Here is an 18,475-nt window from a genome sequence, read left to right on the forward strand (position 1 = left end):
GGCAAAAAAAAACAAACACTTGCAATGGAAGCATACGTATTATAGAAAAACAAATTATTTAGCAATGCTCATAATCCTCAGAGATTAAAACATAACACAACCTCTCCTCTACTTTTCCTCTTAATCTCAATTTTAAGAGTTTGTTTGATGGACAAGTTTTCAGTTTTCCATATGTACAATCATTTGAAATTGCATATTCCTTTCTAAATGTTCTACATACACATGTGCTGCTTCATATGCAGTCAGTGTATAAAACTGCAAAGTGTCATAAAGACAATTCAGGTTCAATTTATGGCGATGAGTTTTTGGTAATCAGATTAACTGCAAATGTGTGTGATAATACTGCATGCACCATGTTGCTCCTAAAACAATATTCCAAATGAATACAGTGATCAAGTGTAATCATTCCTCCTGTTCATACTGACCATTAGAAGATACCTTCATAATGCACTTTCACTGTGAGCGATGGGGGACAAAATCCACAGTCCTCCTTCTGTGCAAAAATATATTTAAAAGTATATTAGAAACTAATATTAAGCTTCAAATCAGCCCATCCAAGTCAAGTCAACATCTTTCAAAGTTGCTCTTTTTACCGCCAAATTCTGTTTGTTTTTTTTGTTACAATTCTTTCATCGCAGCTCTGTTGAGACACAAAGAGGGAATTTTTCCCTAAAAGACTGTAACTATGAAATATATCCACTTTATTTGACTAAGTCAGACAGCTGAAGCCTCATATAATCTTCAGATAAACTTTTAAATATATTTTGCGAAAAACAAATACTGTGGATTTTGTCCTCCATCACTTACTCACTCATTCAAGCGAATGGGAAGGTAAATGGTAAAAGGACTGCACTTGTATAGCGCCTTTCTAGTCTTCCGACCACTCAAAGTGCTTTTACACAACGAATCACATTCACACACTGATGGCACAACCATCAGGAGCAATTTGGGGTTAAGTAGCTCGCCCAAGGACACATCGACATGCGGACTGGAGGAGCTGGGAATCGAACCGCTGATCTTCCAATTAGTGGACGACCCGCTCTACCTCCTGCGCCACACCCGCCCCCTGTGTCCAAACTTTTGACTGGTACTGTACATTGTAAGTATGTTTAGAGGAGATCTTCTAATGGTCTATGGGAACAAGAGGAATGATTATACCAAGAAAAATCAACCCGATAGTCCCCTGTGTCATTAGCATTGTGCACTGCCTTCATTAATTCAAGGTGAACAGAGAAAGATGAAAACACTAGAAACACTGATGTGGTCTGAAAATTACTCCAAATCCCAGTGTTGAGCTTCTCCCACCTTTCTCCTCCATCTCCTCTGTTTACTGCAGGCCCGTCAAGACACACAGTGTGTCACTGTGGATCAAAGTCAGCGGTATCAGCCAGCAAACACACAGCACAGAGGGTTGGAGGAATGGCAAGGAGACACTCCTCCTTTGCTCCCTTTATTACAGTCTCTCAATCCACGACTGCTTGCATTGCAAAAAAAGAGAGAAAGATAGAGACGGTCTGATAGAGAGAATGAATGGATTGTGGCAGGTAGGGAAAGGAAATAAGGCAGGCATTGGAAAGAGAGAGGATAGGACTCATCCTCGCACCTTATCACACACACCCTCCACCTCTTTATCCATTATTTTACAGTTAAATTCCCTGTGCTCAAAAGCCAAAGAAACGTCTCGGGGAGAGGGAAAATAGAGTGTGGGGAGAGAAAGAGAGGGAAGTCATTTGTATTCAAATCCAGAGCTAATACGTCAAGTAAGTCTATTTCATGGGTAAAGCTTCCTGTGTGTGTAGAGGAGACATGCTCTACTGCAGCACCTCTCTATTGGAAGTGGCCTTAGCCGCTACAGGCACTTTCAGCGGTACAGAGCGAGAAAACAGAGGTTTCCTCTGAGATTCTTTGGTTAGAGTGATGGTTCTACTCAAGACTGTAGTTTGGTTGTTTTTTTGAGTTGCCTGATTTTTAAAGTAAAATAAAATACCCTAAATGTCCAAAATCAAGGTTCTTTCAAGTGTTACAGCATTGGGTCCTAAAAAGGTGTTAGAGAAGGATTCTTGGTCTACTGGATGTGGTGTTAATTGAGCAGGATGGATGCTGTATACATGCATGCACATTACAAGACATTCAGAACAAACCCAGTGCCTATTGGGAACAATGGAGGATAGCCAGATTGCAATAAGACACAGTGGAAATACCAGCCAAGAAAACACTGACTGTTGCAGATGCCTTTCCCCTCCCCATCTCTCCCCATCTCTCTCTCTCTCTCTCTCTGTCTCTCTCTATCTGACAAGGAGGCCTGAGGGTTTTGTATCCTCTGCTGTTTGATTTGCACCGAGGGGAGATCTTGTTTGTTCTCCTCAATGCAGCATTTATGGTTTAAGATTCTCCTCACGACCTTGTGCTGCTCCTGAGCAGGGAGCTATCTGTCTCCCCCGAGCGAACAAACAAGAAAAGAACAGTGCCGCCGCTATGCCGTCCTGGGGATCTGCAGCTCTTTTATCCCGCCAATAAACAAAAAGAAGGGAGTGGGGAAGAAGGGACAGACGTAGTCCACCTTTTCTTTATCAAAGCCGATCGACACAAGCATGTGTAGGTTTTTTATGAGGCAATCTCAACTAATGAGGGGTAAATACAGCTCTGGCAAGTTTGAGTGTTGTCAGAGCTCCACCTTGTGGTGGTTTATCAACATCTTTGGTATCCACAGTGGTGGCTAGTCTCTTCATGCTTTACTCAATCATTTTTCATTCGTTCTAATTGTCTTTCACTGTATTTTCACACACTGACTGACAACTGTTTTCTATGTCTTTCTATCTCACCCCACTGATCCCTCACTCTCCTCTCTTCCTAACCCTCTAACACCACTCCAATGCCTCAACTTTCTGGCAATCCCTTATTCCCTCCCTTCGTTTCTCGCTGCCATCACCTCACCTTTCCTTATTTTTTTCTACATTCCCCTTCTAATCCTTCCAAACTGTCCCCGCAATATTCTTCCTCTTTTTTTCCACCTCCTTCCTTCCTCTCTCCAAGATCACTATCGGGACGAATCGTAGGGGGAGTGTGGTGGTTCTTCACTCTCATCATTATCTCATCTTACACGGCTAACCTGGCTGCCTTCCTCACTGTGGAGAGGATGGTTTCTCCCATTGAGAGCGCCGAGGATCTGGCCAAGCAGACAGACATTGCCTACGGCACTTTGGACTCTGGCTCGACCAAGGAGTTCTTCCGGGTGAGTTGGTGTTACTGGGGTTAATGGTCCATTCTCAGATAGGGAGGGGAACCCATGCAGTACACACATCTTTTACACACCACAAAAAAAGGCTGATCACGTAAGGAAGCTTAGCAGGTCACCAAGGCAACTGGACCAAATACACTTTCAATGTAAGTGATGGGGGACGAGATCCACAGTCCTTATTCTGTGCAAAAATGTATTTAAAAGTTTATCTGAAGATAATATGCAGCTTCAGTCATCCAAATCATTCAAATCAAGTCAATATCTTTCAAATTTGCTGTCTTTTTGGTGCCAAATTTCTTCTTTTTGTTATGATTCGTCCACTGCAGCTGAACAGAAAAACACAGTCCACAAAGAAAAGGCTGTAACTATAGAAGATATCTACTTTATCTGCTGCTGACTCATATTATCTGCAGATAAACTTTTAAATACATTTTCACTCAAAACAACTACTGTGAATTTTGTCCCCTTTCACTTAGATTGTAAGCACATTTGCAGGGGATCTTCTAATGGTCAGTATGAACAGGGGGATTGATTACAGCGAGCAAAACCTGTTTCAATGTTCATTTGGGCTCCTGATTATTGTTTTAAGACAGACTTGAAAATTGTGAACCTTTTTTTAACCATTTAAAAACAGTAACACATCGTCTACATTCTGCCTCTAGTTCCCTCTTCCTGCTGGGAATTTCAAATCTAGTTGCAACAAGCAACATTCATGGACTCAGAGAGAGAGAATAAGATAAATTACCTTCGAAAATAACCAAACCCCATCCAGAAACTTTACACAAACAACTTTATGCAATCACTTAGATATGGATCAGGTAGCATAACTCTAGCAGAGGGAGAGTGTTTGATACCGAAAAAAGTTTTTTCGGGTGCAATAAATCTTTACCTGCTGCACACATTCGAGACAAGTTCAGTGTAACATCAGAACAGAACAACAGAAAACAAGTAAAATTATGTTTTCTATTAACATAATTGCATTTTTAATGAATGTAAACACTAAGTCACAAAATATTCGTATTGAATGTATCTACAAAACGTTCACTGACATTATGTTTCATTTGTTTCCCCTACAATATCCACTCTTAGCAATTAAGGTATGAGCTAATGATGAGAAATGGTTCAGATAGAGTGAAGATATAGCTTTGGATCTGAGGTCAGCTCCACCTCCTGTAGACTTGAAAGGTTCTTGTAGTCCTTCATGAATAATAGCATCTGTGGGCTGCTTGAATTCATGTCATTTACAGTGTAAAAAAACATGTTTCAAACCACTCCTGTAGCATTAAATACATCTCCACTCTCCATCTGTACACTCAGTATGTTGCAAACACTCACCAATTCACCAAAATACAGTAGAAAATGCTACTTATTTCTGAGCTTCAAAGAGAGAAATACTGCAGAATACTTTTTCATATTTTTGCAAAAGTGTTTGGAACACTCTGAACCTGTAGATCCTGCTGCAGGAGTGTTTTAATACATTTCTAGGAACATTTTGATACTTTTTCCACCACAAAAACTTCTCAACATCCACTGTAAACAAGATTAATTCAAACTGACCAGACTTTTGTAGAAGAAAGCAATAGCCTCCTTTGAAGCCTACAAGGTGTCAGTCTTCATAACAATCACCAGAATACCCAACATGTAGAATATTGATTTTCTAGCTATCTCAGTAGAGCAGGTAAGTTATAGAAGTTGTTACTATAAAGGCAGTAACACATGTTATTTTCAGCTTGTAGCGAACCCAGTAAACTTAATGCCAATTTCAAACTGCTGTTTTCTCCACCTTGTGTTGTATGCGGATATATTTTCTCCATCTCCCCCCGTCTCTCACAACACATCTACCTTTGAACCTCCAACCCCCTTAAAACCTCACAGCGGTCAAAGATCGCAGTCTACGAGAAGATGTGGGGATACATGAAGTCGGCTGAGCCCACAGTCTTCACCAAGACCACGGCTGAGGGCGTGGCGCGGGTCCGCAAGTCTAAAGGGAAATACGCCTTCCTCCTGGAGTCCACTATGAATGAGTACACAGAGCAGCGCAAGCCATGCGACACAATGAAAGTGGGAGGCAACTTGGACTCCAAAGGCTACGGAGTAGCCACACCCAAGGGTTCACAGTTAAGGTGGGTGGAATAGTGTAACAATATGTTCTACGTGTTGTTATGGTATTCCACCTTCCCTGGTGTGCCGCCTTTTCTATCTCTATCTGTCTCCACTTATTTGCTTAGTGTGGGTGGGTGGGGCGTTTTATGTGTTTGTTTTAAGGCAGAAGTAGTGGCTTTTTCACATCTGTGTTTGTTGCATGCGTGTGGGGTTCATCATGATGATGCAGGGGTGGTTTTTATTTCATTTTCTGTCTTTACAGCTCTCCACACCAGGTAAATCTTTGTGCATGCGCTTGCTGTTTTTGCAGCGATGTTGGGAATGGCATGCTCAAGGCTTTAGTAAACTTGACTCGTCTGAAAATGTCTTATTTAGAAAATGCCATTTAAGATAGACAGCTTTTTTATATGCAGATGTAATTAGTTTGAAATATTTAGCTAATGCTACTTCAGCTTTCCTTCACAGTTGACTAGTTCTTTCTTTTCAACTAAGCAACTGAAATAGTGTTTTGGGAGCCATCTGAATGCTCAGCCCTGGGTAACTCTGCCAGACTCTGTCACTGCCTCCCGCACATAGTGGAATTTACAGACCTGCCAGTGAATACAGTGTCATTACTGTGGGGAGTTGCACTTTCAATCCGCACACTCATCGATCAAAGCCCCGCCAGCAAGGTCTCACTGTAGGGAATGGATAAATACAGTATACTAAAGGCAAAACTGCACACGTGTGTACGTGTGTGTGTGTGTGTGTTTGCATGCACACGTCTGCAAACCAGTAGAGAGCAGCTACATGATTGCTTGCACTTTCATTTATTCCTGTGGAGGAATGAGAACATTGACGCACAATACACACGTCAGAAAATAGCAGGGAGAGCACTTTTTATGAATGCCCCTCTGCTATATACTACTGGAGCGTAGATCATATGTAATTAGAGAGCACATTGCAAACAATAGCAAGTTTTTTGGGGTTTTGTGTGAATAGATACTAACAGTATTTGTTCCAAAGCGGCCAACTCCTCACAGCCACTAAATCAAATCCTGTTAGTTGTTTTCTGTAAATTCCTCTGGCCATGCCGAGCCTGAAGTCGAGCAGAGCAGCTACTGGTTTGTTTTTGCAGCCAGGCTGGTGCCAGTTTTCAGCCACTGCTTTGACCAGGAAGAGTCCCTGACAGATCACGGTAGTCCCCTCCTCCAGGCCTCCATCTTGTTGTTTTGGGGATTATCATCTTCTGTCAGTCACTTGTCCGGATATCAGCCAGGAAACACACCAGCAACATCAAGAGCAGGCAACATTGTTGGTCAAGGCTGCTATTTCACATGGCTCTGCAAACATCATCATCAGCTCAAACTGAAGTATAAGCTGTGCTGCTTTGTGTTTCGTATTTCCATTACTGACTGTTTTTTTTTTATTTTTCATAATGATGCAAATAAATTAAAAGGATCAAAATGCACGCTGAGGCAAATCTCTCTCTCTCTCTCTCTCTCTCTGCTATCGTCAGACATCACAACAGCAGCCCACAAAAGAACCCATGAAATTATGATGCACACTTATTTTAAACAGCTTTTCATAGATGTTTAATGCAAGTCAATCACAATTTTCCAGAACAGCTTAATGCTCCTAAATCCTGTGAGCTTTGAATTGGCTGACATACATACACTACATACATGTGTGAAACAGGTCCAAATTATTTGGATGTGTCTGTTTCTCAAATCATTGGCTGATGCTGATATTTTGGGTCTGACGGTGCTGGTTGCCAACATTTTGTGCCAATATTTAATGATTTAAACAGGCGATTTTTGTGCAAAAACAAAGAAAAAACAATAATTACTCAATTAGGTATTATATTTCCCACATTTTTATTCTTATTAGGATTGAAACAACAAAACGACATTATGTTACGCTAACTCTGCACTTAAAACCAGAATAACATTGCTACAATTTGTCATATAAATATATGAACATATTTGCATGCAGATTCAAAATGTCACTAAATCAACTCTATTAGGCTGTTGGCTTCCTCTAATCAGTGGTTCCCAAACCTTTTTGCTTGTGCCCTTTTAAAGCAAAGCAATGTTTATTTGTAACCTATAATAACAGGTTGCATCTGCCCATTAGTTTCCAGCAATATTACAGTATTTAGAGCAGCTAACAGTCTTTCACAATATTTGGTCATAAACCAAAATCGTGCTAAAGAAAAAATCTGGTAATCATACATCGAGCAGAATACGTGAATGTCTGTACATTTTGCACTAATTCACGTGATAGATGTTGAGATATTTGAAAATTTTGACCCTCTGGTGCCCTAGATACAAATTCATGGGATCACTTAAGTTTTGGATAAATCTTCTGGAGACTATGAATTAATGTCTGTACAAAATTTTATGGCAATCTATCAAATATTTTCCTAAAAAAAAAAAAAAAAAGGCTAGAACAGAAAGATTAGAGAGAGCATTACACTGTTTTCTTTCTTTCTTTTTTCCCATCTTGTTAGTCATTTTGAGAACCTTCAGATTTATCTTGCGACCACATTGAGGGTCCTGTTGCTACGCCTGTCAAGCTCTTCTCACACAGCACTTAAACCATTAACAGCGATACCGTTGGCAGATATACCACTCAAAATTTGCAGTCATTTTTGAAATGATAGGTCTTTTCACACAGAAATAAACAGATGTAGGCTTCTCATTTCTAGCCGATGACCATCGTTTCTGTCGGCTGTAATAACGACAGATGCTGCCAGCTGACTATGTAATGCTATAAGATGATTTCTTTGAAAATCACGACCCTGTAAAAGGGTTTTAAATATGCACATGATAGCTACATACATATATAATGATATGCATATATAATGATCACTTTCTGAATAATTCTCTTCACTTTAGACATGAACAAATGTCAGATTTGGCCCTATATATCAAGCTAACACTAATATATGCTTATTAACATTCATAACATTAATATTATATACTGTTTTACTTAGGACATCGCATTAAAGAGGAGAGATTTGTGTTCAGTGTGTGTTTGGGTCCTGGGATGGGATGTAACAGTTTAGAGCATTAATGCACTTTTCCACCCTTGTTCCTCTTGCTACTCCTCCCTTTCCCTCCCCCCCTCTCTTCCTTCCCTCCCAAATTGGACAGCATACTCACCCCCTCTCACCAAATATGTTTTATCGTTTTCAAGAAGTGCAGTTAACCTGGCAGTCTTAAAACTCAATGAGCAAGGCCTGTTGGACAAATTGAAAAACAAGTGGTGGTACGACAAAGGAGAGTGTGGCAGCGGAGGCGGTGGCGAGAAGGTTAGCCGCTATGTCGCTATGCCCATGTGACCTTGATGCGGGTAAAAAAGAGAAATGTGTTTTGTTGGTAACAGGAGCATCTGCCGGGTCGATCCCCACGGAGGAGCGCTGCTGATTAGAAAATGGCAGCTTTTAATCTTGAGAGAGGAGAGCGAGTACTGTTGAAGCAAAAATATTTGCTGTACTGCTTATATAGTGACACATTGGGAAGGTGAAACTATTTGTTCATCTCAAAATTGCTTGTGGTCATCAGTAGCACCTTGCTTAAAATGAGCATCATAGAATTTGACAGTAGGTCCACATGGGGTGTTTAAGTGTACAAGTAAGCATAAAGTACATTTTCTGAGCCAATAGTTTTGTGTCAACAGTACTAGCCTCCGTGCTTATTATAAGAAAGGTCCCGGCAGTATGTGCCCGTTCCAGAAAAGCGATGCAGCCAGGGCCCCACATATATATGTCTGTTAGCTCTGCCCCTTCCCCTCAATATCTCCCAAAAAACCCGACCCTTAAAACAACCATCTCAATCAATGAGCAAAGAGACATGTAGCGTAAGTGGGGCCCCTTCCCGGCTTCGTCACTTTGTGAAGAGTACTGAGCTGCTCTTGTTGGGCTTCTTCTGATTGAATAACATAAAATAACATGTCCTATGATGTTATTTATGTTATTTTCCCCACCCCACCCTTCCCCGTCCCCCGTGATTTGAAGAACGCCCGTAAACCTTGCCGTATTGAAACTGAGTGAAGCAGGAGTCTTAGACAAACTGAAAAACAAATGGTGGTACGATAAAGGGGAGTGTGGACCCAAGGACTCGGGAAGTAAGGTCAGTCTCCACCACCCCGGGAGCCTCCCCTCCTCTCTTTGTCTCTGTGCACACTTTTGGCAGTACTGTTCTGTTATTACAGCAGGCTGGCTGATATGATATGATGCACACACATAATACTCTTGAGAAAGAGCGAGTGACAGACATGCAGGTAGAGACTTAAAGGGTACCTATTATGCTTTTTGTGGTTTTCTGTTATTTATATACTGTTATGATGTCGGATATCTATGTTAAACATGGTCAAAGTTCTACAACTTGAGGTTAACGTATGTAGAAATGCTCACTGCAAGTCAAAAGCCAAGGCTTCAACCTGCTCTGAATGCTTCATTTGTGACGCTTTTTTGTCTACCTTGCCAATGAGCTGACGTCAGATCGTCGCGCATACCTGTAAATGGCCGTCCACACTGTAGCCTTGGTTGCTAAGGTTGTTGCTAAGGTTTTCCATGTGTTGTTTGTGTTGTTCACTCGCATATTTTGGATCAGATTCCGGCTCAAATATGTACAGATGTATTTTAAGTTGACGTTTCGAGTAAAGAATGAGGAAAAGAAATGAAATCCTACTACTTTAGTTTGTTTCATGGTTTGTTTACGTAGCCTCCCGAGCGGCCGGAAATGACGCAGCGTTCGAAAGCTAACCAATCAGAACAGAGTGGGCTCATTGGGAGGAGGGCATTACACGCACAATATGTAATTTCTGCCGCTAGGGGTCTCTCAATCACAACAATAACAAATGACGGAGTGTGATGACGGTGTGAAGTAGCAAGGGATCATGGGAGTTGTTGTCTTCATCGTTAAATAACCAGCTTCACCGGGATAGGATTACTCCAGTGTTAATCGTTCAGGATGTTTTTACCGGGAGCCGAATTATCCGCAGAGGTCTCCTCCTCTGCAAAAACAAACGTACACGCAGATTAAAATACTAATTAAAGCTGTTTCACCTAAAAAATCAATATTTCTCCGACGATGTTTGGTGACCACCGGACTTCCTGGAGGGGCTGTTAGCCGAGCTGCTGCTAACGTTTGTCCAGTTTATTTCTCTGATAACTTAAGATCCAGACGTCCACTGACTAAAGTCCCTCTTCCAGCTAAAAGATATAATTAAAAGTGACCTAAATTTATCATGAAAATGTGGCTTAAAACTGAATAAAAATCAATTTATAACAGTTTCTGTGGAACAACCACAACGCCGATGTATTATCTTGTATGTGTGTAAGTTACTCTTCGGTAGACGCCATTGTAGCAGACAAACACAGCGCCGCCGTTTGCATCTTGTGCGTGTTTACTCTTTGGTAGAGGAGGTATGACACCACTGACATGCGACCAAATGAAACGGTCCGTTACTTTGATTAAATTACAGATTTCTCTGGGTTTGAAAATTGTTGGAAACATTTGAGATGATGTAAGTACACAACTCAACAACATATATAACATGGGTCTAGTTGTTTTTAGACATTTTAATGTGGAATTATTACATATTATACCTTTAAAGTAGCAATCTCGAAGAGCTTCATTTCATTCTCTTTGGCGGCACCATATGGTGTTAAGCCGTAATTGCAGGTGTGTTTTTGGACCTCGCTCCCAGAGATCCAAACAGTGTTGCTGTTAGAGATGTGCAAAGAGCCCAGTATTTGTATTTGTTGAAGGAGCAAAATTATTTGTATTCGAATAAAAGTGGAAATAGCCGTAACAATCCTCTTTTTGTTTTTATTACACTTCTAATTTTAGGATATTAAAGTGTTAAAATAAGTGTTCTTCAATAAACTATTTTGCAAAGTAAGGTTCCCACACCAGGTCTTGACTGCACTGACCATTCAGCCAAAGCTCAACACAGACCTGCAGCTATTCATACGTCTATGACACAGATATAGACAGAGCAGAGCAGAGGAGAGAGACAGAGACAGCGATGTGACCTCGCTACGGCTCCACCCTTAATCGCTGTATGACGTCACACGAGTCTCTCTGGCGGATTAACCACTGGTTTATGGAAAACGCGTCACTAACTGCGCTGCTTGTAATAATCATAATACTGCAAATGCAAATCATCAGCTCAGTCACCATTGTGTATCCTCATTCGGCGATAGATAGTGACTTAACAGATATTTATTTAAATGAAAATCTTCAAGATTATAGCTTTAAAGAGACAAGAAGTAAAACAGCCTGTTTCACACAGAGGCTGAAGTGAGAGGCTGCATAAAGCGCCGGTATAAGATAAATGAGGATTTTTTTTTCTTTTGAACTGTGAATCATGCAAAGCTACTCAAGTGGATTCCCAGAATAAAAATATAGAGCTGGAAATGAGCATAATAGGTCCCCTTTAAGGCGTAGCCTGAGGGATACAGCATGACAGAAACAAGGCATGGCGCAGCACTAACAGTTTTACAGCAGCTAAGCTATGTGTTGTAACTGCAGATGAAGGATCACACTCACATTGGTTGTCACCTACGATGGTTCAAGGGCATGTTCAGACGTTACTGTATGTCTCAGCTGTAGCACATTCAAGACTGATCCACATTGTTGATGCACTGTAGCATGGAGAGAGCGGCCACATTTTAAACAAAGCAGCATGTATCTTCCACATCAGTCATGTCCTCTTAATCAGATTTTTAGGTGCAGGACAAACACGCAAATATCACCTGCAAATGAGACTTAAGCATGATAGGCAGTCGTTTTTTGTCAAGGTAATAAGTTGAATGATCCTTAAGGACGTAGGAGATTTATTGGAGGGTGATAAATGGCAGGGAGGAGCAAGAGCCAGAGAAAGCAGCTGCATAAATTTGAATAAAAGAGGGTGAAAGGCGAATGTCAGAACCGAGAGACAGGGCAGCCTGTCAAAATATTGGGAATAATTAAAGGGCAAGTTATTCACAATAACAACGACAAAAAAAAAATCGCATTTATCTCTAGTGGTGTCTAGACATGCAGAAAAAAACAGCTCTTTCCAGACACAGTGTCCTGGTAACTCTGCATTAATCCACAGAGCAGGCTGTCATTGGTTTTCATAGCAACTGTTTCTTCATTAGAAGGTTATTCTGGGGAAAATCATCTGCAGTGTGTTCTGTGGATTATTAAGAGTAACCAGGATACAGTTATTTGATGATATTTTATGTAATTTTTGTTACATTTTTGTTTTTGTTGTCTGTGTTGTCCATTGTATCGGGCTGGAGGCAGTAATCTCAGAGACGTACAGTACTGTACCAGTACCCCCCTTTTTGCCAGTTGGGGGCAGCATAAACAAGTAGTGAACATAACACTGACATATCATCACCTTTTAAGGTGTTACACTGCACTTGTTAGCAAACACTGGCTTATTTACAACATTATCATTCATTTAGAGTCGTGTTTCTGTCCACCTGGTGAATGTAAATCCAATATTCACTCTTTTTTAGTTCTGTTTTTGCTCTCTACCAACTCCTGAGGGAAATATTTGTCTCTTTAGCTGCTAAATGCTCCACTATGTTCACCAGCTACTACCTATAACTGTGTCTGTTTGCCATTTGGTGCTGAGAAGGTAGCGTACAGTTGGTTTTTAAAGCTTTGTCTCTGGAAACAGCTGCCTGAGAGCACCGAGAGTGAACCAAAACAGTAAAGTTGCAGTAGAGCTGCCGAGTCACTGATAATCCTCTGTAGGTTCATCACTACGAGCGACAACTCTCAAACATCATTTCATACATTATTAAATACTGATTATAGCTGCTTTAAGTATCTGCATGTCTAGAGAGCACTGGTGGTAAATGAGAAAATATCTTTGTTTTGTGATTTAGTTAAACTGACATTTTAATGCAGGGAGTTAACTACGTTCTATAAACTGCTCTGTGAAATATTCTTGGCAGGGTTAGAAGAAAGCAGGATATTATTTTTTTGCAAGCATGGCTACATACAGCTGTGCAACAATAGACTGGGAGGTTAGAGGTAGAATAGTGGGGGAAAAAAATGATGAAAGTGCTATGTGTGATTGTGATCAGGTGTGTGTGTGTTTGTGTACATGATGTGAATTTGATGTGTGTTTTTTTTCATATTACCTGTCTTATCTGTGTATAAATTGTTGCGTGATTGGATGCATTTACTGCTGCCTCTGCTAAAACTAGCGCTGATTTTTGTGTTTGTTATGTCCTTCTCCCCGCCGGCTACAGGACAAGTCGTCCCAGGCCCTCAGCCTGAGCAACGTGGCGGGGGTCTTCTACATCCTCGTCGGGGGCCTGGGTCTGGCCATGCTGGTGGCCCTCATCGAATTCTGCTACAAGTCGCGCAACGAGGCCAAGAGAATGAAGGTGGAGGCCCAGTCCCAACACCCCTATTACTACCACTGCTACCCCTGCCAGACAGGCAGCCCCCACCATAGCCCCGAGCTTAGCCGAAGTCAGAGTCCGAGGCCCAGCCCCAGCATCCACAACTTAGCCGAGTTTAGCGAGGTTTTCAATGGGTATGGCAGCGATGGGGAAGCTGATAAGATGTAGTCGGGGTTTTCGTAGAAGGTCCGCCCAAGCCTTTGCCCCCTCCCCTTCCCCCTCACTAGCTCCCTGCACAGAGACTGTAAGTGAAACCTATCATATCCCCGTGCTAGCTTTGCCATGCTGAGTGACTGTCGTGACCAGTGGCAAAATGCTTCCTACTTATCTGTCTATCTGCACACTATGTGGTCATGTGACGTCCTGGTCTGCATTTGAAGCTTTTTTCTCAATGTGAAAGGAAGCAATGAGTCATCCTCAGACATGACGTCGCCTCTACTGCTTCGCAGCTTGTGTGGCTGCAGACGTTGGCCCTCATTTATCAAGCGAGCATACCGTGTGACCCATTTTCCTGCCAAAATCAAAACTGTATTACTCATTCTGAACCCTGTGGGAAGTTAATATTCAGGCCTGATATTCAAATGAATCCAATAATATTGAAAATACATGATAAATGACATGATTGATCACCTTTATCAGTACCTAACGCTATTTTAACCAAATGTGCATTTAATTAGGATTTGTCATTTTATAGTTTATTGTCAGTTTATAAGGATAAAATGTGTGAATGAAAATGCAAGTTTACACAGATTAAGTACACCGAGGTAGCTTCATTGGCATAGAAATCATAAGAACAGTCTTGGATTACATTTCTAATGTTAATAGCACATTTGGCTATTAGAAACCAACATGCTACTCTTAAATTCAGACCTGTAGTTGTGGCGATGCTGCTTTTCTGCTGGACTTATAGCATATGAACAGGTAGGAAAAGCCTAATAAATGAGGACCAATGTCTTACTTGTACACACACGTCTACACTTGTGAGGACATTTCATCGTCCATTTAACGTCTATCCTGACCCTCCGAAGCCTTGTTTTCTCATATAGTGAACCATCAAAAGGTCTTTGTAGTCTTGTTAGGGCCTAAACACACTCAAACATGAATAGTACATGTTGTAGCTCGGGGATGTTACTGTCTCAAGTCCGTCTGTTACAACAGAACATCAGTGTATAAGTACAGATCAAATTGAATAATAAACCAATCCTAAGCACACAGGAAGCCCTATATAATAATAAAGCCATGTTTAAACACTGTACATTGTGGGTTTTGTAAGGCTAAAGTAAACATAAAGTGAAGTATCCCTCAAGCTGAGTTGATTTTATTGATGTGTTGCTGTTTTCTCTGGATATTTCCCCAAGGTCGTTGACCATTAGACTTTCAGATACCTTTTCTCACTCGGTGTATATCTGTCCAACGTGGTTATGTGTCCCCCATCAGCACTTCAGCACGAACTCTTCATGAGCTTGACTGTTGCTTAGTCAGCTTCCCTGTCCCACTGCCTGCAACTATCACTCACTGTGTAATAATTCTGTCGCTAATGGATTTACATGTAGTATGGGGCTGGCTTGATACTGTACTGAATGGCTATGAAAGGTGTTGTTTTTTTTTTTGACTCTGTTGTTGCTACACTGTTGTATATATATTTAAATGTACAGCTGAATTGTGTTGTGAGACTGCAGATTGGAGTTTTAAAGTTTCTGGGAGATCTTGGAGTATAGGCTATAACACTTCACTATAAATGCTTTTTAACATTTATAAGCAATATATAAACATTTAATTAAGGGTTTATAACACACTATAATGTAGTTGTTTGCAACTACGTTAGCTAACACACCTGAATAGCAACGACACAATGCTGTTCAAAATATATGTCGTACTTTTGGAGGTTTAACTAGACTATAAGCAGTATATAAACATTTAACACTGTTTATAACATGCTATAATGTAGTTGTATGCAAATATGAGAACATTTTAAGTGTTTATTAATTTACAGGATTTGTAAGACGTTTTACATTTTATATACACTTTATATAATTACAACTGTACTTTACTATATTGTCACTCTTCATAATTCTGGATCAAAACCTGTATGAATGACAGAAATGACTCCCATTTCCTTAATTCCTGTTTTTTGCTTTGTAAAGTACCTTGTTGAACAAAATACAGTTGTGATTTTTCCAGTAAAATAATTCAAACTCAACACATAGACCCACATTTTCTACATCTAATAATCTCCGAACACGTTTGGCATGAACACATCCTAAAACTCCAATCTGCAACGGTGAATTTTTTTTTTGTATTATCACCTTGTCCCCTACACAAACCTGTCTCTTTATTTCTCTCCTCAGCTAACATTTACAGAAGCCATGAGGAACAAGGCCCGTCTGTCCATCACAGGCAGCGTTGGGGAAAATGGACGAGTGCTGACGCCCGACTGTCCCAAGGCCGTCCACACCGGGCCTCCCCTCCGCCAGAGCTCCGGCCTCGCCTTGGTCTCCTCTGAGCTCCCGTGAAAACCAAAAACCTCTCAAGTGCCTTATTCCAATAGCAACAACAACAACAACAACAACAACAAAAAAAGACAATAACCACACCACCCACAAAACCACTAGAAACTAACCACAAAGAAACAGGATTCAGACACTCAACAGGTGACCTCCAGTGGGCGAGACAGGACCGACAGCGGAGCGAACAACTAATTCCACTGTTTGAGGTTACGACTTGTTGCGGCTCGACGATTTCTCGCTGAAATCTGTGGAAACCAGAGGACAGAACAATCTCGATATTTGGAAGCATATGTTTGAATCAAAGGGTGACGAAAATCCAAAACGGAGCCATTCAACCTTTACCACTCCAGCGAGGGAAGAGGAACAGATGGGAAGAAAAATAATAATATCATGATATATGATAAAGATGAAGACCAGAAAACTGTAAACTCAAAACTGTGCATTTTTTTTTTTTTTCTTGGATTGCTGTGAATTTGGCGAAAAACCGAACCACAATCAAGATTGTTTTCAAACTGAACAGTGTTTGCTACACAGACATGAGTAGCGTTCAAGAGACAACAATCTCGCTAGATATCAACACAAGTGACGCTGGGAGAGTTGTAGCCCAGCGCCATTGAAGATACGATGAAAATATTTGTATTCATAATAACGAAAATGAAATCTATTGATATTGAATATATGAGCAAACATAGGAAACTGTGAAAATAAGTAAATATGTATATTCCGTGAAAAACAAAATGAGAAATCTAGCTGTACATAGGGACGACTGTGTAACATGCTTGCTTTTTAAACAGATGTACATAGCAGATACTGTAGTGGACAGAGAGTTCTTTTTTGTAATCATCTTTAAAGATTTTATTCATCGCAATAATGAAAAAGATGATGCCACTTGAAACAGGAGACATGTGGAAGGCAATGTTAAAAATTTGTTACGTGTTGAATACTTAACTGTATTATATAGGAACATTCAAACTCTTAAATGTGAAAGGGGTATCGACTGCCCGAATATTCTGATACCTGTTACATACAAAATTAATAAATATATTCAACGATGAATGTTATGAACTAGCTCCACACCCAATCCTTAAACCACAACCCTCACTGTGCAGACGTAGACCCAGAGAGTCGCTCATGAGCAGAGCTTTATAAATCGAGTCTCTGCAGTCAGAATATAACTATTTTTTTCATTCTTTGATCTATTTTTTGTACTGAGAAATTAAAAAAAAAAAAGGAACTGTGTGTCTCCTGGTTGACAGTCAATTACTATCTGGGTAGATGTTTTAGACCATTACGTGTGTGGAGACGAGTCGAAAACGATGACGCGAAAATGAAAAATGCCATTTCTCTCACTATACAGTATGTTATTTGAAGTGTCCATACTATTTCTGGTTAAGACGTCGAACCCGAGCTGATGAGGCTACTGTTTGTATGTTGAACAATGATTTAGAGCCCTTCCTTATTGAAACACTGTGGATCCTCCGGGGAGGCTGGGCACACTGTAGCAGAAATGTATTCGCTCCAGTCTCGTCTCTTTTGGGAACGGAAGGACAATCTGCAATAGGATTACAAGACGCCACATCTTCAGCAACAACAAGCCAGCGATGGTGTTGGTATATGTTTTCGTTTGTTCCCAGCACTCGTCGGGGGCTCGTCCCCTCACACATGCTGTGGCTGGACACGGGTGGGGGGGGGGGGGGGGGGGGGGGGAGGGGGGTTTGCGGGGGAAACAACCAGCCGAAATATTTCAGGTCATGCCTTTTTGTCCTGCCATCTGTCTTTAGAGCTGAAGTGTAATACGGCGTCTTATTTTGGTTTCAATTGTACATCTTTATTTTGATCTTTTTTAAGTAAAAACAAATTTCAAATTGCAATGTACTGTGTCATTATTTGACATAGAGGTGAGAGAGAAGCCTGATGTTGTGTTGATGCCCTGCTAGAAAAAGATGTCGACTACAACTGATTGACTCGTAACTTTGTATGGATATAATGGTCTTCGGAGGATAAATCTGAATGTTTTTGGTGACCCCTTGACAAAAGGTGTCACCAATAACAATTGGCTTGTGATCTGACTAATTATAATTTTGTTTGGGGATAGTACACACCATTAAAACACAATATCAACTGATTTAAAAAGGAAACTAATTATCTTGACGTCCTGTCTTTCGGAGTGTCTCTGTGTCAAAATGTGTAACTTCAAGACCTTCATTAATCCAGCTGATATTGTGC

At 40.8% G+C, this 18,475-nt stretch overlaps 1 protein-coding gene across 2 annotated transcripts in view; it reads left to right on the plus strand.

Moving 5' to 3' along the window:
- Positions 1–18,120, plus strand: part of gria4b (glutamate receptor, ionotropic, AMPA 4b) — a 143,035-nt gene extending 124,915 nt beyond the window's left edge. The window contains exons 12-16 of one of the 2 annotated variants that reach the window (XM_044370780.1): positions 3,034–3,232; positions 5,114–5,361; positions 8,522–8,636; positions 13,587–13,724; positions 16,091–18,120. In XM_044370780.1, coding sequence (XP_044226715.1) covers positions 3,034–3,232; positions 5,114–5,361; positions 8,522–8,636; positions 13,587–13,724; positions 16,091–16,255 — 865 coding nt within the window. In that variant the 3' untranslated portion in view covers positions 16,256–18,120. Of the gene's footprint in view, positions 1–3,033; positions 3,233–5,113; positions 5,362–8,521; positions 8,637–9,341; positions 9,457–13,586; positions 13,725–16,090 lie in introns of both variants that reach the window. The other variant, XM_044370781.1, reaches the window with a different exon arrangement.
- Positions 18,121–18,475: the final 355 nt, after the last annotated feature.

The sequence above is a fragment of the Thunnus albacares genome, chromosome 13, assembly GCF_914725855.1.
Source record: "Thunnus albacares chromosome 13, fThuAlb1.1, whole genome shotgun sequence".
NCBI classification, from domain to species: domain Eukaryota; kingdom Metazoa; phylum Chordata; class Actinopteri; order Scombriformes; family Scombridae; genus Thunnus; species Thunnus albacares.